The sequence below is a fragment of the Cyprinus carpio genome, chromosome B20 (genome assembly GCF_018340385.1).
Source record: "Cyprinus carpio isolate SPL01 chromosome B20, ASM1834038v1, whole genome shotgun sequence".
Taxonomy (NCBI): Eukaryota; Metazoa; Chordata; class Actinopteri; order Cypriniformes; family Cyprinidae; genus Cyprinus; species Cyprinus carpio.
Window position 1 is genome coordinate 15,376,194 of NC_056616.1, and position 22,853 is coordinate 15,399,046.

The window sequence follows — 22,853 nt, forward strand, 5'->3', positions numbered from 1 at the left end:
CCTTAGGACAACAGACAGTCATTAAAATTAAATACTGATCCTCTTTATGCTGTTGTGGTCACTTGCTTACAGTTATCAGTCCATTTCCTGTTGGTTTAAAACAAAAAAATAGGCTCTGTGTTTTCAATGCTTTAAATTTAGTGAAGCACAAACTAAATCCCCACCCCGACTGTATTGTGCTGTCCTCTTTGTTTCACAATGGGCCCCTGGATTTTTTCCTGCTTGTGATAAAAGGGGTGGGGGGCCCACACTATTGTCCATCCTGGAACTTAAACTACCATGATGAAAATCCTTACTGTAAAATTGGAAAAGGGCATTATGGGAAGCCATATAGAGTGACAGATAGAACTTTCTCAGTCTTGGTGATATGGAAGACTGATTAGCAAAACAATTAGAAAGTCTTATAGTTTTAATATTCCCGGTTGTGCAGAAGTGTAAAATTGGGATCAAAATGTCAAAGTAGTAGGGTTTTTAGGCAAAAATTAAGAAGGAGGCCCGCAAATATAACTAAACTAAAAACCTGCCTTAGACAGATTGACAGAACTGCAGCTACAGATTATATGCTCTTAAATCATCTTTCCATTATTGTAAAAACATCTCCTTTGGGTACATTCCAGGAGGTTTCTTCTTACACTGTAGTAATGTTTTAACAATGAAGGACACATTTTTATGCAAAAAGACACACTGCTGTTGCCTCACACAGCTGGAGACAGGGAGGCGCTGTATATGTGCAAATGTATTTTTACACAAGTACGAAAGACAAAATGGGTCAAAGACTTGGTTAAACCACCAGTCGCCCTACATTTGCCTTTGTCTCAATGGTGGCTTAGACTGGGGAAACTCGAGCCAAGGAATTTAGTAGCGTGTCTGTTGTGGCTGTTAAAGTGTTGGACTTTGGGTGAGCATTTTGGTATGGGTGGGTGCAAATGCCATCTGAAATCACAGTGGTGTGATAGTCTAGAAAGACGGGGGAGGGCTGAATGTTTGTTGAGATGGGTCTGAGGTAATGGTCAATAGCCCCTTACCCCTTGCTGTTACATGCAAACACAGGCTGTTCATTAGTGGAGTCTGTGAGTTTAGGGCAGTTACAGGAAGAATCAGCAGTAGACTGACTGTCGGACCCCTACCAGGCCAACTACTCCACTTCCCACACTAAATAACTACACTTTAGTGATTCCCTTTGACATAGATGATCAAGATTCCAATTAATGTTACTACCAATATCCACTTTTGGAAGTGGGTACTGTTAAATAACTGCATTAAGTAAACACAAAATTAATAAACCTGCAATGCACTGCATTGCATATGAAATTTAAGCCAATTAAAATAAAATGAAATTGTCAATTTACGAAAAAACTGATTAAACGGACATGAACATAAAGATAAGAACATCCGCACAAAATCCTAATAAACATTCCCAGCTAATAAAAACACTCTCTGAAGTCATGTGCAGCAGGTAATCAATTCCATACACCCACACCACCTCTCGAGAACCCTGACTAAGATCTGAGGGGCTTAAAAACTCATTAAAATTCCTAAAAAGAAGGACATCTGAGACCACTGAAGCCCATCAGATTGCAACATTTCCAAGAATTCTATATAGTTCATGTATAAACCCACCGATTGTACTGTTTTCTCATACTACATGAGATGTAGAACAGATAAATCCTTCTAAGGTCCAAGTTGGTCTCCCATACTCAAGGGTTAATGCTTCACATTAACAGACTAGAGATATGACTTCACTACTCTAAGCATCACTTATATTTCTTGTATGTATTTATAAAAAAAAAAAAAATAAATAACACTGAAACTTTTAAGGAATCCTTGGTGTTTCATATGTTCTAAGGCTTAATGAAATGCAAAATAATGAAACATACACAAAAGAACCTGGATATATGTAAGTGAAAGTAATGAATTGTTCAAATGAAAAATCAATGAAATATTTTCTCATAAAAACATATTAAACAGTATTTAACAACATTGCCCTCTATATAATGATGCCAAAAGCTACAGATCAAGCAGACAATATTAGAATTTGTCCACAAATATAACCGATCACTGAATAACAAATTTGTAATTTAAACCAATAATAATAATAATAATCATGATGTCAAGAATTTACAGAACAAACCAGACCCCTAATAATGTCCCCTAATGATAACCACGATACATCTCAACTTTAACAAGTCATAGATTTTAGATGCCTCTTACCTGTTAGAGTTATTGTCCCAAGCATTTCAGAAACGTTTGCAAATACTTTTCAGGAGAAAAAAAAGAAAGAAAAAGAATAGCTGTTTAACTTTCGCTGACGGTGATGCTTTTTGAACTCCCTTCTTGTAAAAGTCCTGCTTCCACTCAGACTATGATCAGCTGATAGGCTTTAAGGCTCACTCTTTTTTCCCTCTCTTTCTCTGTCCTGTGAGCTCGTGTTGAAGCCAGACGTCTCCTCTTCTGGGTTTCTGGGTGAGAATGAGGGGAACGGGTGGGTAACACACATTTCAACGGACACTGACACATGTCCTATGTGGGACCACCCCACCCAAACCCCCCACTCCTCCTCCTCAGCTTTTCAGCTGTTCTCTGCCCCTCTCTACTGAATGAGTTTCCCTCTTCCTTCCCCCTCCACTCCTCTTTACACACTCCCTCCACCCACTTACTCAAACTCCAACATTCCTTCACCCAACTTTTTCTTTCCCTGTTCAAAATGACAGAAAAGTGTCAAACCATATTAAAATATGCGTGTCTGTGTCTGAAGGGAGGGAAGATTACTCAAGTTATCAAAGGCATTTCTGTACATGATGTTACACAGGGCTCCATCTACCCTTTCTGTCTCTCATCCAAAACGGCGGGATCCATATGACACATAAAATGTACAAGGGTGAAATGAGGACCTTCACAATATGTTCTCCTGTATCTTATCTCTCAGCTTCTTCTCCCTCTCACTCTACCAAGCTCACTCTTTATATCACTCTCAGTCCATGGGCCTAAATACCAGCCATAAATACTTCCAACCAAAACTGTTTTCAATTTCATTGCTTTGACAAACCGGTCACAAAAACAAGAAGATAATACACGATTTCATTATTATTTACGTTAGTGGCTTACTGTGATGAATATTCCACATACAAGTTGCCACATAGAGTTTTGGACAGTAGAACATTTTTTAACACAATCTAATTTACACCATACATTGTGTTGCAGTATCTTGTAGCCATTCAGAGAAACTGTGTATAACTGCTCTTTATTTAAAAAAAAAAGCCAATTTTACCTATATTAGTGAATTTTGGACCCACGTATTAACATATGCTGACCTTCCGTTATTTTAAAATATTTTAGGAAAAACACTGTTTAATAAAAATGTCTCTCTTGATAAAATGATCTGTCCTTGTTCTTAAGTGAAAAGTTAGCAAATAAAGTGACTTTCTATTTCAAATTTGCTTCCCAGACTAGCTAGTGGAATGCTAATGTAATGAGGCCGGCACTCTACAGTCCTAATGGTTCATTCAAAGTGTAAACTGAGGCAGCTTATTTCATTCAAGTTTTGTTGAAGGAGGATAGCTGAAGAATTCCCCAGCATACAAGGGTCTAATCAGATATCTCACACCTTGCCATTGTTCTCATGGAATGTGTGAATTCCAGCTAAAATCTTCTTCTAAGTGGGTGATAACAACTCTAATCCAGTTTGGTCAGGATCCTACAGACTACGCGGAAACTCATCTGGTTAAGATTGCTATTTTATCTCTCCTAACTAAACCAAAAGCTCTTTCTGTATCATTCACTTTACCACAACAATAGTTGTACTCAAATGATTTGATTGCTATCTTATTGTGATGTTTTAAGTTACTGGACTGCAGCGCTGGACAATAACTTAAGTGTTTGGGTGCAAAGCTAGAGAGTACAAGTAGGGCAAATTCTTCTTGAATAGCAGATGAATAGCAGTCCTCAGACTATATTGTGATCTATAGTAACAGACACAGCCATGGGGCTCAGATCAGAGGGATTTGACATATGGGAAAGGCCTTTTGCCCCCAGTGACTCCATAGGAGTGGAATTCAATAAGCACATACTCTCTCACACTAAAGACAGTGTGAGTCACTCCCTTTCTACTGTAATGGACATTTCTCAAAAGAGGAAGTTTGTACTCTACTTCTTCCTGAATGCAACACTTATAAGCTGAGTCATATTTGAGGATTTTGCCACAACTGACACAGATGGCCTATTCCAGCCTGATGTAGGCCTAGTAAGATATAATAAAATACCAACAGCTCATCACAGTCATGGTCTGTCTTGGTGAAACTGATACCCAGAATGACATCCATCTTATCTCTTGCATCAGAGAAACGTGATCAAACACAGAAGCGTGAGCAGTCAACGGTCTGTTTTGGCTGGGAACATGTGGAAGTGGGCTTCCCGCTGGCCTGGGGGCTTGCAGGGGATGCTGCGACGTCATTGCAGACCCCAACTCACACACGTACACACATACTTCCACATACACACGCCCTCATCTGTGCACGCATTCCTTGGGCCTGGAAGATGATGTCGAAATAATGGGAGGAAAAGGAAATGAGAGCTGTGTGAAGATCTGGCCAGGAACAGAGGACTGTCTCTAACTCTCCGGCTAGTCTCCCGCTTTATACTTTCACCTGATTTCGCTTACTAGATTATTTTTAAAACAGCATCTCTGCATTTCGTACCTTCCATCTCTATATCAAGCTTTCCTTATTTTATTCTTCCTGTTTCCTTTGCTTTCTATGGATAGAGGAAGCTGAGGAATGCTGTGCAGGAAGCACGCTCATTCTTTTGCGTCATTGCTTCCTCTTCCCTCACCAGTTTCCTTCGCTATTAGGTCATTTCTTACACTGGGCTAATTTGTCACTTTTCAGAAAGGACACTATGACAGTGACTCAGATTATTGATAGTGCATAACTACTCCATGAGCTGTCACAGTGCTAGGTACAACTTGTACCCATGACATCATAATTCACCTCACGGTTGTAGTCCATTTGGTGTACCTACATAAATGATACTGCAATATACTGTAAACTTCCATTCAAAAGCTTTTGGTCGGTAACAGTTTTTTTAAATGTTTTGACAGATGTCTCTTAGGCTAACAATTTTCAATTTAAATATATTTTAAAATGTAGTTTATTCCTGTGATGGCAAAGCTACATTTTCAGCAGCCATTATTTCAGTCTTCAGTTCTTTTAATGTGCTGATTTAATACTCAAAAAACATTTCTTCTTCTTAATGTTGAAAACGGTGTTTACTATTTTTGTTATACATTTTTGTATGATTTTTTTAATAAATAACAGCATTTATTTGAACCAGATTGTTTTTCTAATATAATATTAGTCATATTTTTAAATGTTTTATCAATATAAGGTTAGCAAACTACTAGATTATGACTTATCTCAATGACATAATATGAGACGATCACATTTCTTATTAATCACCCAGTGCTCTGGCAGATTCTATGTAATCATGTTGTGATGTAAAACATCAAGCCAACATTTGGTTGTCTGAACTATGTATTCCCTTGTCTGCCCAGAACAAATCTCACTTTCAATATCCTTTTGTCAATATCCACAGTCAGGATGAATGTTTAACAGTCAAACAATAATGAAACTAGACTCTTTTAATGCTTTCAAAGGGAAAACTCTTATTTCTTTTCATTTATGCACACTTTACATCTCTTTTCATTTTTTATTGCTGCAAATTAAAGGAATTAAATTACACTTAATCAAACACATATTCACACTCTCCCTGTGGTTTTCTCTTTCTGCCAAACCCTTCATCGCTCCACACTTCACACATTCCATTCTCATGTCATCTCAGCTTTCCTCATCTGTGTGTTTCTCGGATCAACAGCATGAGTTTTTACAAATGTTTACTCAGTCAAGAAAATCCCAAGTTACTAGTAAATCTAAACACAAGAAATCATTGTAATTTGTATGTGGCTTCAAAAGACGCTGACCTGAATAGTTTTTTATTTTAAACTAGAAAACAGGTGCTTAATCAAAATAAAAATATGTTCATAATTTTCCAGGAATCTGACCTCAAATCATACTGCAGATCTGGAAAAGAGATTCTAAGTGAATTACTGACCACACACACACACACACACACACACACACACAGTCAAAAGCAAATCACTCTTTTAGATTCAAATTCTAAACACTAATAAAAAAATCTTTAAGCAATTATCAACAATCTCAGAGGCGGAGCTCTCTATGTACACAATTCCACAGAAATAGGTCAAACACACATACAAACAGCAAAAGGAAAATATACAGTAAAGGGATACACTTATACCAGCAAGACTGAATTCCGAAGATATACAGATAAATCACATACAGCCTGTTAAAACATGTTTGATAATGGAACACAGACTCATATGCTATCAGAGTAAACACACACACACACGGCTAGGTGGGGGAGGACTGTGTATGAGATAATGGTTGAGATCACTCTCTGGACTCACTCACGTCGCCACCTCCTAAATGCCTGGCAGCCAGCTTGTGTGTGTGTATGTGTGTGAGTGGGTGGGTGGGAAAACTTAATTCATTTGCAAACTTTTGTATACATGTAACTGTTGCATGTCTGTACATGTAGGTCAGGCAAGTAAATCTGTGTTTGTAATTTCCTGCTGACATATGTGCATTAGTATAATCATGTGAATGAGTGAGCTTGTATGGGTGTGTATTCATGGACATTTAAACATTTGATGCTGATTAAAGGAAATTGTAAAAATGTGTTTTTAATATTGAAAGCACTATTTTTTCTTTGTTGATTTTGGCTGGGGAGACATAGCACAATATGTCATTTTTGGCAGTGTGGACACCAAAATAATCATACTTCTCTCTCATCTGTCTTTAGCTGACTCTGTGTACATGGTTTCCATTGTAAAGTTGCACTAAAACCTGACAGCATCATATTTTGGAAGGTTTCTTAACAATGGAGAACAGACAGATATATCAACACATTCATTTTACACACATTATTCTCCCAGTATGTTTCTATAAAACGTTCCAGGGGTTTTTCTGGTACTCTGGGGATGCTGGAGAAAATAAATGGCTGCACTGAGCATGCTAGAAATTTATGGCTAAATACTCTTGGCTGGCATTACAGCATTAATCATGCAGATTAAATAAAGCCAGTACTGAGGCATTTTGGGAGCGTTGCAAGGGCTTGTCCTGGTATTGTCATGCTTGAGACTTGCATATACATAATCTAGTCTCACTGCATCCAAAGCAACAACAACAGAAAAACAGGTTTTATTTGTGTGTAAATGTCTACACTGTCAGATGTGGCACAGAAGATAGACTATTCTTGCTTTGTCAATCTTTCTTTTGTTCTTGCTTTGATACACACACACACACACACACACAAAAACAATGGTTATGAGAGAAATAGCAATGTCAGATTTGTGAACAAACAATACATGTGGTTTGATATTTTCTGAATGATTCATTCATGAATCGGGTATTGCTACTTCTATAATAAACTTCAACAAGTCAGTAACACTACTCAAGTCATGATACACTACTAAAACCGTTACTCATATTATATTCAAGATTATTTATGAAAATGCAAATCGCATTCCATTCCGCAAAGATTCATGGCTCATTATATACAATAATTTAGCTATTCTTCCATATGCCTTCCTTTTTTTTTGTTTTATTCATGATGAAATTCCAGCAAAGTGTGTGATTTGACCTCCAAATTTAAAGACACCTAAGATTTCTATACATGCAATGAGGCTAGCTTATTAAAAACATACACCTCTTTAAGGGGTCAGCTAGGTCATGGCTTGCTAAATATTATTGGGGGGAAGCATCTTGGTGGTCTCTCTGAGTTGAAAAGCAAGAAAAGAACACAAAAAACGAGTAAAAATAAACATGGTATGCATTATTGCCCTAGAGTCTTCTCACAGACCATAGTTAGGGGACTAAAGAGGTCTATGTTGGTGTCCACTCTACGTAGGTGTTCTCATCTTCAGGATTGCTGGGGATTATGAGAAGGATTCAGTTGGGGAAAGAGGGCACACAGATAAAAAGATAAAGATCACATCTTAAGCCTCACACAGAGACCCCTGACGCTGGGAGGCAGCACACTATTAGTGTCAGTTATTTTCATACCATGCACACAAACATGGTAATAAAGATATGAGAGTGATATATACAAACAATGTTCAAGCACATGGTTATGAGCACATACCATCAGCCGGTGGGTTCTCCTCCGTGTGGCCATTATACTCTGTCTGATCATCTGTCTTCCCATTAAGACTGGAAATGGAGATCTGTCCATTCTTCTGAAGAGGCTAAAACAGAAAGAAAGAAGAGAGATATGAAGAGCTATTCAAAATGATGATATATTGTAATTATTTCTCACCGGGCTTTGCTCAGTTGTACCCTTAGCTTGTTCGGAGTTTGGATTTTGGTCATATATGAATAACCAAATGTGTTCTTAATTTAAAAAAAAACATTCACATTACAACGTATAGTATTGTTGAAAAGTTATGGGAGTTTGATTTTTTAAAAATGTTTTTGAAAGAAGTTTCTCATACTCACCAAGGCTGCATTTATCTGATCAACAATACAGAAAAACTTGTTTAATTCATGTATTTAAATCTACAATCTGGTGTTCACCTACACAGACACACACACACACACACACACACACACACTGAGTCTCTCTAAGGATGGTTTAATTAAATCAATGGATCAGGGTGGCTTCCAAAAGGGAGGCACCTCGTGAAGATCCGGTAAAGGGGCTGTGCACTATTCAAATGATTTGGCACTTCTCTTGTGTACTAAAGTGAAGTGTTAAAACAGGTGAAGGAAAATAACTCAAATGAAGATGAGGATTTGAGAGAGGATTTGACAGTTCATTGTTTTAATTTTCAGCATCAGCTTCCATGTTGACTATATTTAAATTGAAGACGGCATTGATGTCAGAATAAGACAGATTAGATAGATTTAGACAGTGGTCCAGCAGGTGTCCTTTTAACCCATCCAGGCCTATCTCATGACAGTCATTCTCCACATTCCGAGACCCCTTCACAGAATTCCAGTTCGATGGGGACAACCCCACCCAAATTCTCCTACCACAGCTCTGTTTCATCCCCTCCTTTATTAGACCTGACGTCACTTGCCATTTACAGATCCATAACTCAGATCCACAATTAAGGTTTTCAAAAGTTTTGGGTAAGATTTTTTTTATTTTAAGGTAATTAATGCTTTTATTCAGTGAAGTGAAAAGTGAAAGCCAAGTCATTTATAATGTTACAAAAAGAATTTTATTTCAAATAAATGCGTATCACAGTTTCCACAAAAATATTAAGCAGTACAACCGTTTTCAACACTGATAATAACAAATGTTATTTACGCACCAAATAATTATATTAAAATAAAAGAAGACTGGAGTAATGGCTACTGAAAATTCAACTTTATCATGACATGAATAAATTACATTTTAAAATATATTAAAATAGAGTTTTTTTAAATGCAGTAATATTTCACAATTTTTACTATATTTTTGATCAAATAAATGCCGCCTTAGTGAAATAGAGAGTTCTTTCAAAAACGTAAAAAAAAAATAATAATTCGCACCACCCCAAACTTTAAGGGTAGTGTACATACCAGGTGTGAATCCACATTTTCCAATTCATTCAATAAGATTTTCTCTTTATGTCCAAATTTCCCCATAAACTTTTCACGTTTAGTTGCCAATATCACTAAAAATTTGATTACTGAAAAAAATGAGCACTTATGTTTCCATATTTGGCAATAATGTATAAACTATGAAAATCAGTTCTCCTCAGTATATTTATTGAAGAGTGGACTGTAAAACAGTACACAAGCTCTAAAGTAATTTAATGAGAGACTGGAGTATTTATATAACATCACGTCATCTATTGTGAGTTGTTTACATGTCATTTTCTTGATCAAATCCATGCAGAGTTTGTGTCTGATATCTACTACACCTACTGACATTTTCAAGCTGAAAATAAGATCAACATACTGATCCATCCAGGAAGGTTTTATGCCAGATATAACAAGGAAGAAAATTGACAAGAAAATGACTTAATAAATTAGGCTAAACAATTCTTGCTATTTTTAAATGTATCCATCTCTGATTGGCCAGCAGAGTGGTTTCTGAACAATGTCTGACCCCACTGGTGATACACGTGGTCCTTTACTAAAGTCGTAACTCACCCGGGACATTTAACAACTGTTCACCCAACAAAAAACTGACAGAGTGTGAGTGTGTTTAAGTGTGACAGTTGTTTATCCGAAATAACTAAAGGTAAACACAATTTGTCTTTATGGCACCACACACTTGTGGGTGGAAGGTTTGCACAGAGGTGTGACATCAGGTGTGAGTGTGTGTGTGTGGTGTGTGTGTGCTGTCATGAATGTCATTTGTGACTGGCCTTGTGTGCTGCTTTTTCAATATATTTATGCTATACATTAATAGAACAAAATAAAACAAAAATAATGTTTTCCTATGTCCTTCCTAAAACTTCATTATCTGGAAATGCACCCATCTTTTTCATACTTCCATCTGTTCTGCTGCCCTGTATTACACTGATCTGCCAGATTCCTTTTTTCTCCTATTCCTCCCCTCCTCTGTTGCAGTCTCTCTGCTTTATTCTGCAGATCAGAGGTTCAGGGACGGCTGTCCATCCCACAAATCACTCTGCAGAGAGAGTGCAAATCTCTTCTCTGTAGGACAGGGAAAGACAGCAAAGGAGAGGAGAATTCATGCTCTCTTAAACATCTATCCAGTTGTCAAAGACTCCAAATAACAATCATCTTACAGATGTGACCTTCTAAAGTTTTCAGTACTCTCTGGGTGTCCATGACATTTTGTATATATATATATATATATAAATAAAAGTGTGTGTGTGTGTGTGTGCGTGTGTGTGTGTGTGTGTGTGTGTGTGTGTGTGCATCTTTTATTTTTGTTAAGTAATGAATAATGAAACTTCAATTGACAAAACTTAGTGTCTTGGTATGAACAGTTAAATAATTTAGATTTTGCAGAATACCTAAGCTTGTGTCCTCAGTCTCTTAAACGCCAATTTAAACACCTTAAGATGAATTATAGCGTTAAAAAGGTCTTAAACAGGGTGTAAACTACAGTATATCAAATCCTCATATAGTTAATTAAACTGAAAGCCCAGGCTAGTAAATGTTTGCCAGCAACATTTATAGTGTTGCTGTAACAATGATACCTGACTCCAGATCTTAAATGAATGCATAACATGATAACTGCATTGTCACATACATTGTGAGAGGTCCAGAGAGGATATAAGTGACGAAAATGCATAGCTACAAGTTATAGCTTTCGGAAAATACACTCAATACACTCAAAATACATTTCATGTTTATTTTTAACTCTAATTACGATACTGGTAATATAATATGTGAAGAAAAAATGGTAGCAAATGAGAAAAGTTCAAAATAGCAGCATTTTCACCATAAATCTAAGACTTGAACACCACTGTACACATTCAAAAAGTCATACCTATGATACGCCTGACACAGGGCAATAAAAATCCCCTTGGGGGTCATGGTTTATCCATGCCTGTTAACCTCTGCCCTTTGACCCCTTGCTGATGAGGACTATATCACAGAGAAAACAGCAGAGGACAGATGGATAATAGCCATTGTTTGAAGAAGCTTACAGCAACAACTAGCATACCCCTAATAATAACAACATCAAACTTATAGAATATCTATTTTTGGCTAATTTGGTTACTTTTAAAGGCATATTTGAATTTTAAAGTATTTGTCAGAAGACTGTGATGTAGACTTGTCAGTAAGAGTTACACTATATAACTGTATTTACAGGGTGTCCTTTCAACACTGGAAGACAAGAATAGAGAAGTTTCCTAACTTAGGAACATGGAAGACTAGTTTTACACAATGATGTATTTGCCTGATGTATGGTTCAGTCACTGCCTGTATCTAAAAAGAGGCCTGCATTTTCCGGAACTGTAGGCCAGAAAATTTTTTTTTGACTCTAATTCTGCCAATTGTAAGGATGGAGAGGGGAAAGAAGCAGTAATTGAGGTAATTATGATAAACTTTCCAAGTTCAGAGTGGTCAGAGATGCAGACTGAGATCACTTCTTCAGACGAAAAGGGAATATTAGATATAAAGCTATGTATCATTTTTATAGAAGCAATAAGAGAAAACGTGATGTTCTAATCAAACTGTAGAAAGACAATAACAGTGGTCAGAATACTGAACCCTTTGAGTGGCGAGTTCAGAGAGTGTGGAAACGAAACATGATAGAATCTGTTATCAAAGAAGTCTACAAGGAGTAAGACTTTAGATCCAAAATCAGCAGCTGATGGTTGAACCGGATAGGTCCAGATAAACTAAAACCGAGGAGCTAAGATCTCTTACTGTAAGGGATAGCTCACCCAATAATTCTGCCTTCATTTACTCATCCTCATGTCATTTCAAACTTCCATTACTTTCTTTCTTCTGTGGACACGGTCATTTGAAAAATGTCTCAGAAGTTTTTTTGTTTTGTTTTTAAAAATATTTTATTTTATGAAAATAAATCATACAGGTTTGGAAGTTTAAATGATGACAGAATTTTTACTTTTGGGTGAACTGTCACTCAACTGTCACAAGCAATTTGATTACCACAAGGAAAGCTATTACAGTTAAATGGAGCCTGATTACTACGGGTGAAACAGTGTTTTGTGTAATGAGGTTTGACATTTAGCTGAATATTGACCCTAAAACTTTTGAAGTTAAGCTTACAAATTCTGATGTCAGCGGGATGATAAACATTTTTAGGCACACTATGAACAACAGGGAATCATAACAGACCAAAGTCAATAAATTGGATCCATATTGCTCAATTGTCCCAGCTGGGATATGACTTCCACTCTGAAGCTTTGTTAGTGACTGTTATCCTCATTGCTTGCTTTTGCTGTATTGTAATCTGCTTGCAGAGAAATTGTAATTGAGATTGGCATTTGAGATCTCATGATGGATGCATGATTGTTTATGCCCCAAACACAAACCTCCCAGTTGAGAAAATAAACCTCCCTGATACAACAAACTTGCTCTTGCTTTCACCTATTGCTTAGCACACTGCTTCATTATTAAAGGCATAGTTCAATGGAAAAAGAAAATTCAACAAATCACAAAAAAAGGTATTTTAAAGAACTGCCATTTGATAAAAGTAAATTTACTTAGTGAGACAGTCATTGAGACAACACACAATTTAGCTGTTTTTGATGTACACATATAGCACATATTCATCTTATTTAACTTAATCTGCTCAAAATTCCAGCTGAATTTTGAAACAGTAAACCACTCATTCAGCATGAGAGAAAAAGACATGCTCTGTGTAGGGGGTTAAGCACACATACACACTTCGGTTACACATATTCAGTATTGGAGCCTCAGAGACCACAAACTGCATGCATCATCTCATTCAACACAAACACAGATGTGAAACGATCAGCCTCTGGCAACACACAGAAAACCTCAGTCTCTCTCAGTTAAGTCACTTACTTCACAAACAATCTACACCAGTGTAGTATTACTGTGGTAAACTGCCCCAGTGTTTTAAAAGGCTATGCCTGATCTTGACAAATAGGCCACCAAAATATTCTGCACCCTTACACGCCTAATCATATAAATGTACATGTGAGTCGATTTGAATCAGTTACACTGCTTGAGATCACAAAAGTCTTTGAAGTCCACAAATCATCAGCCTTCTCAAAGTCTGAATCAGATCCAGAGCACCACACACCAAACTGCCCCTTTCTCACTCACTGAAGGGAAAAATCTTTGGCTTCCAAGGCAGACAAACACATCATCTTCTTGCCTAAACTTATTAGACTGTGGCAAATATATGGCATTTGAGCTTCACATTTACAAATAGCAAAGTGACAGACTTGAAAATTACATATCTGCAAGGCGGCTAGGGATTAAGTGCTCGCTTTCCTAAAACTTCCTTCATGTTGGCTTCAGATTTGTTTGTTTCATGGAAACATATGCAGTGAATTCTTTACTTCTCATTTGATGAAGAAAAAAATAATATTTTGGCACTGACTTGGAGCAATATACAAAAAAGGAGTGATTTTGTTACAAATTCCAGGAACTTGTACATATAAATGTCCGTGCGGAGTCTTCCAAGCTGCGAGCCACCCCACTGTTCGTTTTCCTGATTTTCCTGACCCCCTATTTGTCTCCTGCCGATACTGGGAGTCTTCTGTTCCTTCCACTCCTTCAAACAGCTGTCACTAAGGCCACCATAGTGAGCAAACATCAATGTGATAGGACAGGACCTCCCTGTGTCTCTGGCAGATCAGCCGGACCGTCCCAGATAAAAACCTCCCTCCCACCCCCCACAGTTGGTCTGAAACAATAAACTTCCTCCTCTCTCTCTCACCAAAGGTCCTCCTGTGATTCAGATCATAAGGAGAAAGAAAGAGTTCATACGTGACTCTCCTGTTATTTTGAAGAGTTTAAAGTTAGAATCTGGTGGAGATAGTGAAACTGGATCCATTAAATCACTGCAGAAATAGGGATAGTTCACCTAATACACAAACAATTTTTCAATAAGAAAATTCTGCACTAAAATGCTGTTCCTAGGGTCCTGCAAAACCTGCTTTTAACTCATATGTCAACTTTCTACTGTCCTTACCAACTGACAAACTACTTGTCATTGATACAGTGTTTTCAATACACTCCCTTAACTTTCAAATAACATTTCCCATCTGCTGTTGAACTGACACAAAGTCATTTTTCTCAGGAGACCTGAGAAGATTAGATACAACACCAGGGAAATTAGTTCCCCACTGCCGCCAACAGCCACATGATGTTGTTATCCAACCAAAGATACAGAATTGTTTAAGACTAAGGAACTGAGCTTATAGAGATCATCACATGCTGCCTGATTTTATTTTATGCCTTAACAATGATACTTTGGTAGAGGCATATGACCAAATTTGGTGGAGACATGCACATTCACAAATGCTTTCAAAACCCCCTATAGGGGATAGTTCAACCAAAAATGAAAATTGTGCCATCCCTTTTTTCCTTCTGTGGAACATAAAAAAGTTTTTTTTTTTTTTTTTTTGAGAAATATGTTTTTTGTCCATACAAAACTGATTGGTTGCCAACATTTTTTCCAAATATATTCTTTTGTGTTGCACAGAAGAAAGCAAATCATAAAGGTTTGAAACAACATGAGGGTGAGTAAATAAATGACAGAAATTTTGGGTGAATTATGTCTTTAATGGTTATTTAAATCTAAACTAGTACCTAAACTAATATGAGCTATAAAATCTCCTTTGAACTATGAGCATCTCTGTTTTCATAAACCTTGTATATGAATCTTGCATATCTTCTTCTAGCTCTGCCAGTGATAAAAGTCCATCACTATCATCTCTAATAAGGAGACAAAATGCAATTGCTGTTTACTACAGTGCATTCTAGGACTTTCTATATGCTCAAACTCTCTGTATATATCTGAAGATAACATTTCTAAATGTCCTGGCATGGCGGTGAACCAGAGCGATATATGACCTTTCAGTCAATACATGATTGTGCTGAGATTTTACAGCTCCCCTTGGACGCTTACAAATTTGATATGTGCTTTCTAACTTCCACCCCCCACACTCTCATATACAGAAACACATGCCTCTTTACCAGAAATAAGGATCACAGCAGTTTGTCAAGAGGCATGAGTCATGATTTGCCTTTCAAGGATGAAGAAGGGTTATTCTGTCCTCTGAGAGAAAGAAAAAGAGAGATGGTGTATGTGTGTGTGTGAGAGAGAGAGAAAGAGAGAGGGGACAGCATCTGGTTATTTTAGGTACAGCACTAAGCTGATGAGACTCTGCACTGCAGTGAAGGAGAAACAGCGCATGTGCCTGAAACAGGAAGTCCTTTACTCCTCTCCTGGCTTCCTTATTTGTTTAGATGTCTTGCAAAGCCAAAGTAACAAACAACATAGTGACAATTTCAAACTGGAGGCATGTGAACTGTGGCATGATTACAATAGCATGCAATGTGATGTTTTGTGGTGTCCCCCCAGGCTTGATTCTAAGTCCTTTTATTGTTTAACCCATTAATCATCAACAACTGCATATATATCAAGATGGTTCACTCATATATCTGTGAATGGGAGAAAGTATAACACACAATATGGTGGAGTAAATCCTACCTTCTAAATAAAAGATCCAATCGTTAATTTCTAAAAAGTCATTTCATCACTGCAGCTACCATTAGAAGCTCCAGATCCTATAGAAACACCATGCTGAGATGCACGCTTGGGACTGCAAACGTACATTGGCTGGATCAACCTTAAATATGTGCTTTTTAAAATGCTATCTGAGCATGAGAAACAACAGGTAACATCATATTTAGATGCTGATTTGAAACATGCAATTTAAATGCGTTTAAAGATCCATTGAAGTGCAAAACAGGAAGACAGGCTGGAACATATTGAACAGCTCCGCCCCTTTTTGAAATAGCCAATAGCGTTTCCATTACATCACAGCTGATAAAAATCATTGACCATTGATGTTTTGAATGCTAATATATATTAAATGTGAATTTTGTGAAGAATGCTGATTCAATTAGTTGTTTTCCCCAATCAATCAACTGAACTTTTCCCCCAATTAGTTAAATTATTTTTTCATTCCATTTTCTAACTTTTTTATGTGTGTATATATACACACATGTATATATACACACATAATATATATATATATATATATATATATATATATATATATATATATATATATTAGTGCTGTCAAATGATTAATCGCGATTAATCACATCCAAAATAAAAGTTTTTGTTTACATACTATAAGGTATAGGGCTGGGCGATATATCTAACGATATGATCATGTGCATCTAGTCAGTAAATCTGGTTCCGTGATTCCTGCTAAATCGCCATCACCCTTTTTTAAATGGAGCAGCATTTAATAGACAGAGCCGTAGATCACTGACAAGGTACGCAATATCGCGTTGATTATCGAAGGCGATTCATCTGGGATAATGAACGCGATATTGCGTACCTTGTCAGTGATCTACGGCTCTGTCTATTAAATGCCGCTCCATTTGAAAGCAGGTGATGGTGATTTAGCGCTAATCAAGGAACCAGATTTACTGACTAGATGCGCATGATCATATCGTTAGATATATCGCCCAGCCCTAATATGTATGTGTACTGTGTATATTTATTATGTATATATAAATACATACACATACAGTAAATATTTTGAAAATATTTACATGTATATACATTTATATAGGGCTCCAACTAACGATTATTTTGATAATCGATTAATCGGTCGATTATTTTTACGATTAATCGATGAATCGGTTTATGTACTTATATTTTAGTTTTGCCCATTTTTCCCCCAAGTAAATTATTAACAAAGGGTCTTTATCATTCAACATAGACTTTTTAGAGATTTTAACCATTTTGCATTGTCATATCCTCATCAAAAACATACCTGGAGTTGTGTTTTATTATGTGTTATTTATCCTTTGTCGAACTCTTCTGCGATCAAAACACTGACCCAGACATACTCTAGCAAATTTCACAAGGAGATTTCAAATAATGTTTTCACCATGGCAATCCTTAGGGCTCCTAAAGTAGTTTAACATCCCGAACAAAGCTTATTAAGGAATCTTTCAGAACATATCACGAAGAATAAGAATAAAACAGAATTAAAATTGCAGTAAATTGCATTTTATTATTTTTTTTTCCTGTAAACACACAGCTTATACCTGGGAAACAGCTTTATAGCTTATGCAGTGAAATTGTAAACAATCCTTCCAATAAAGTGCCAATGGCATGAAACCTGAATGGAACTCACATTTTAAAGTAAAATTTAAAGTAAAATCCATCAGAAGGTTGTCCAGAAAAAAAATTGTACACACAAAAAACCTGCTGTGTGAAAAAGAGCAGTGAATGCTTAGAAAAAAGTGCATTTCAAATACATTTAAACATTAACCTCTCTCAGTCAGTCATAATTAGGCTGCATAACTGAATTATGAACTGGTAAACGACAAAGCTTTAAATGTTAATTGTTAAAAAGCAATGTTATCAGCTTTTACGACTAAACATTTGCAAACAACATCGTACTGCAGAATCTGCACAAATAAAAGTCTTTGCACACTGTGATTTTCATCGGATTTAAATATGTAGTGGTCCTTATAACAGTGCAAAATTCAAAAATGTAATAAAGCGATAAAATGTTAACAAAACAGCTTATGCCTGAACTGACAGGAATTCGACTACCTGTGGGAAATGAGGAAGACCACTATTCACTCATTATTTGAGAAAAACTTTGCATTGCAGTGTAAAAAGGTCAACATGTCCAAATGTTCAGGGCTTAACAGTTAGGCTTGCTCTCTTTTCGCTCCCACACTTTGGATGACTTCGTCCGATTAGTTTTATCTTCCGCTTTTTTCTTTTTCTTACTCGAGCTTACTCCACTGCCGCCTGCCTCACCCATCACGCTGAATGCTGCAGACAGAGAGACGCTGTGCGGGAAGCACGTGACATAAAACGAGGCCAGCTATTGGCTATTCGCTACTTCTCCTGCTTTACTGGCTGAGTAAAACCTCCGGTGGCTCATTACTGCCACACTTTGGTCACCGCAGATTTAAAATATGCACGAAATGAGCCGCTTACGGCAAATAAAAATTATTTAGCAACGAATCGATTACTAAATTAGTTGACAACTATTTTAATAATCGACTTTAATCGATTAAATCGATTAGTTGTTTCAGCTCTACATTTATATATTTATATTCTTATATTTTATATTATATATAAATATATTTAATATATAAACATAACATATTTTTCTTAAATGTATACATGCATGTGTTTGTAATTATATATACATAATAAATATACACAGCATACACGCATATATTATGTAAACAAAAACTTTTATTTTGGATGTGATTAATCGTGATTAATCATTTGACAGCCCTAATATATATATATATATATATATATATATATATATATATATATTTTTTTTTTTTTTTTAATCTGCTTTACACGTATTTGTGAATGTTTATTTAGGCTATGTGTCTTCTGTAAGGCACTTTGTAAACAGTTTTAAGTGATTCTGTGTACATAAAGTTTTACATACCAAAAGAAATAAATGATTAATCAAATCTACAGCTACACCAAAAGTAACTTTTCTCATAGAAATATTACACTGTCTAAACAAACCACTTCACCATGGTGGTCTTAGCCATTTCCACACAAACACAAAGTCAGTTATTATCCATTAGTGATGCTTCCCCAGGACTTAAATGGATGCTATAGGGCCCATTTCCAATATTGATTTTACTCAGTCACAGCCAGCACAGTTACACACTGCTATCAAACTCCCTTTACCATTCATATCCTTTCATCAGTGATTAGAAATCAGATGTTAGGTGATCTTGATGAAGACTCCACAAACAGCTGGTACAAATATAATTCACTCTTAACTCTTAACTTGCACAGCAGAACTTTGTTCTTTAATGTGAATAAAAGGATTCATTAGGAATCCTTTATATCTGCCAAGACTGTCATGACGGATTCATTTTGGTCAGATTTAAGGGCTGTCAGGAGAGTAGGAAGACAAATCTGACAAAGCCTTATGACTCTCTGGCAAATGGAATCCACACTTTAATTACTACATCTCATTGAACTCTTTGAACTACATTTCCCTAAGGGGCACAGATAACGCTCACCCACACCGTTAAAACTCAATAGATTTAGAAACGAGAAAAATGCTACATTAACGGAAATTAAGACTGAAATGTGCCCTCATATTTAACATTGTTTAATGCATATAATATCTGCATTTTTGCACCAGATTCACTAAAGGTATTATGCAAATAAGGCATAAATACAAAAATTGCAGACAATTCATATCAGATCATCTGTTTTGAGGTTCATTTGTATGGGAGTGGTTCCTGTCTGTGATGACATTACATCCAGTACCATCCACTGATTGTGGCTTCTGCCTAATTTTGTTGACATCATCATTATTACCCTGTGTGGGAGTGTCTGTATTTGCATAATCTCTTTGATCCAAAGGCTGATTGCTACATGCATAACAAAAACATTGCACAGAATAGATGATCTATGACTGTTACGCACAGTTTAAAAAATTCAGCCGTCTAAAAAAATGTGAAGGCTGGTTCTGCTTTTTACAGAGAAACAACAGTTATGACATCAGCTAAAACCAATCAGCATTACTAAGCAATAAATCTAGCATGCAACCAGCCCAAGACCAGATGGACTGCACAATCTGCCAGACCAATCCAATTTCCAGAGAAAAGAACATCATTACACTGTAGTTCTTATGGCTAGCAACACCCTCAGCATCTTCCTTTGTTCATGGATTTGTTCATCAAGGATGCCAAAAATTTAACCCACAATTGTGAAAAGTCATTTAAAAAAAAGCCAAAATATATTCAAAAGAATTCAATCACCTGTGGTTGAGGATTCACATTCAAATCCAAAAGACTTTCAGAATCCATCCTAGTGAAACTTCCGGATGATGTTTATCTTCAAATGAGCTCTATATAATTGGATAGTCTTCACTACATTTGTAATAAGCTGTGTAGACAGCACATCTAGGAGCCTTTAGTTCTTGTTCAGCAGCACAATAGGTTTCTTGAGCTGTGAAGTGCAGACAAAAGTAAACGCTTGACAGGGATTGTCTTTTTCTGGCAGGGCAGTAATGAAACGTTATTGACGCTGGCTCCTGATGAAAGCTCTTAGTCTGGGATCTCCACAAGGAGAGCGCTTTACTTTTATCAGCACATGCCCATCGCCTGTGAAGAGTAACTCGGAAGATAAGGAAATACGATGAAATTGCTTGTTTACTTGAGAAAAGGAGAGACACTGAGGAGCACAGAAACAGTTGTTTGCTCCATATTGTCAATTAAAGATGATATGTCTCATGTATTATAAATGGTCTCTTCTTTCTACCTTTGCCCTCATTGGCCTCTTTTCTGGAAGACTGTGTTTTTATGTAACTCTGGCGCTCATTAACATTTTATGAGGCCAACTTTACTTCTAAAGAGGGAGAGAGGGGAGAAAAAAAAAGAGAGTTAATGTGATGGAGGAGGACAGTGAGAGTTGGCTGGTGAAAACAGAACCCTTCTATTTTGACCCATGTAAACAGGTCCTTTCTATTTGGAGAGAGCCAGTGAGACAGAGAGAGGGAAATTGAGATGGCACCGGCAGGGTCAGAACGAGTGAAAAGACTTCTGTATTTCTAAACACAAATTTGGTTCAAAGGTTCACTGATTAATTTTCTGTACACAACAAACAAAAGAAAACACTAGCAAAGAATTCAATGAATACACACTCAAATTTTTCATGTTTTTAAAAGAAGTCTCTTACGCTCACCAAGGGTGCTTTTATATGATCAAACATTCAGTAAAAACAATAATGTTGTGAATTATTATTACAATTTAAAATAACTGTTTTCTATTTGAATATGTTTTGTAACGTAATGTAGTCCTGTGATGGCAAAGATGAATTTTCAGCAGCCATAACTGGTCTGAAGTGTCACATAATGCCTCTGAAATTAATCAGATATGTTCAACTGATTGAAACATTTCGTATTATTATCATATTGAAAATATAGTTGTACTGCTTGATGTATTTTTTTTGTTTTTGTGTGTGTGTGTGTGGAAACGATACCTCCGATGAATCTAGAGTTCATAAGAACAGCATGCATTTGATATAGAAATATTTTGTAACACTGCAAAAGCCTTTCCTTTCTGAATTAAAGTACTAATTTCTTTTAATAACAATATCAACTCTGACTAAACGAAATATTGTCATTTAAATATATGTATATATTTTATGATGAATATAGCTAGGTTTTAATGGTGTGAAATATTTATAAAAGTTGCTTCTTTAATTCCACATTAGTAAAAGAAGATTGTTTATTTGGATCCCTGCCCTTCTGCCAGCAGGCATCATGTGCCTCTGAGAACAGACCTGTCAAGACACAGACAAGCTCTGTGTGTAAATGATTAAAATGATTTAAAAATAGCTTTAATCTCTGCTCTAAATAACACATAATCAGGAGAATAACTGGATCTTTAAACAGGAAGCAACTTCATGAGCATCATGCCTCCTCTAATTTCCTTTTCTGGACAGGAAGTCTTGCTCTGAAACAGGGTGGTCCTTTAATAACTGATGTAATTACCCAACAACAAACTATAAACACTCACTAAACACCTCATAAATGGATTAAAAAAATAACCAAGAAAATCTGTTTTCCTAAACCTCACATTATATTTAAATAGATTTTCCCAAGCCCACCCTTCACTCCTCTATTTTTTCTTTTCTCTTCCATTTTCCCTTTCTCTGGCTGATGATAGCTCACTCTCCATCTGCATCCTTCATCTAAGTGAATTACTTTAAGTGCCTCCCTCTTACCTCTAATAAAAGACTAATGGTCTTTTCATACACTCAAAACTCTCATATGACAATGCACTGAATGTATACATCCAAGTGGTCAGCAGGTCAAGGCTGATACTCATTAGATTTGAACCTTAAAGTGTGAAAATTATATAATAATAAATAATAATAACCACAAGGCTAATTTATTAAATTAATATTATTTTATATAATTTTAGAACTTTATTTATTAAATATCCAGATCAGCTGAACAGACAACTTTTCCAACTAACTGAGCCATTTAACAAATTCCTTTCTGCAGTCAAACCTCAGGAAGTCCCCACTCCCACTCTTATGGCGCTTTTCCACTGAGTGGTACGACTCGGCTCTGCACAGTTTGCGTTTCCACTGCA

The 22,853-nt window shown here is 36.4% G+C and overlaps 1 protein-coding gene across 2 annotated transcripts in view; it reads right to left on the bottom strand.

The window, feature by feature from the left end:
• Positions 1-22,853, bottom strand: part of LOC109113732 (A-kinase anchor protein 12-like) — a 36,660-nt gene that overhangs the window by 9,157 nt on the left and 4,650 nt on the right. Inside the window, exon 2 of one of the 2 annotated variants that reach the window (XM_042746264.1) lies at positions 8,218-8,320. In XM_042746264.1, coding sequence (XP_042602198.1) covers positions 8,218-8,320 — 103 coding nt within the window. Of the gene's footprint in view, positions 1-2,211; positions 2,570-8,217; positions 8,321-22,853 lie in introns of those variants that run through there. The other variant, XM_042746265.1, reaches the window with a different exon arrangement.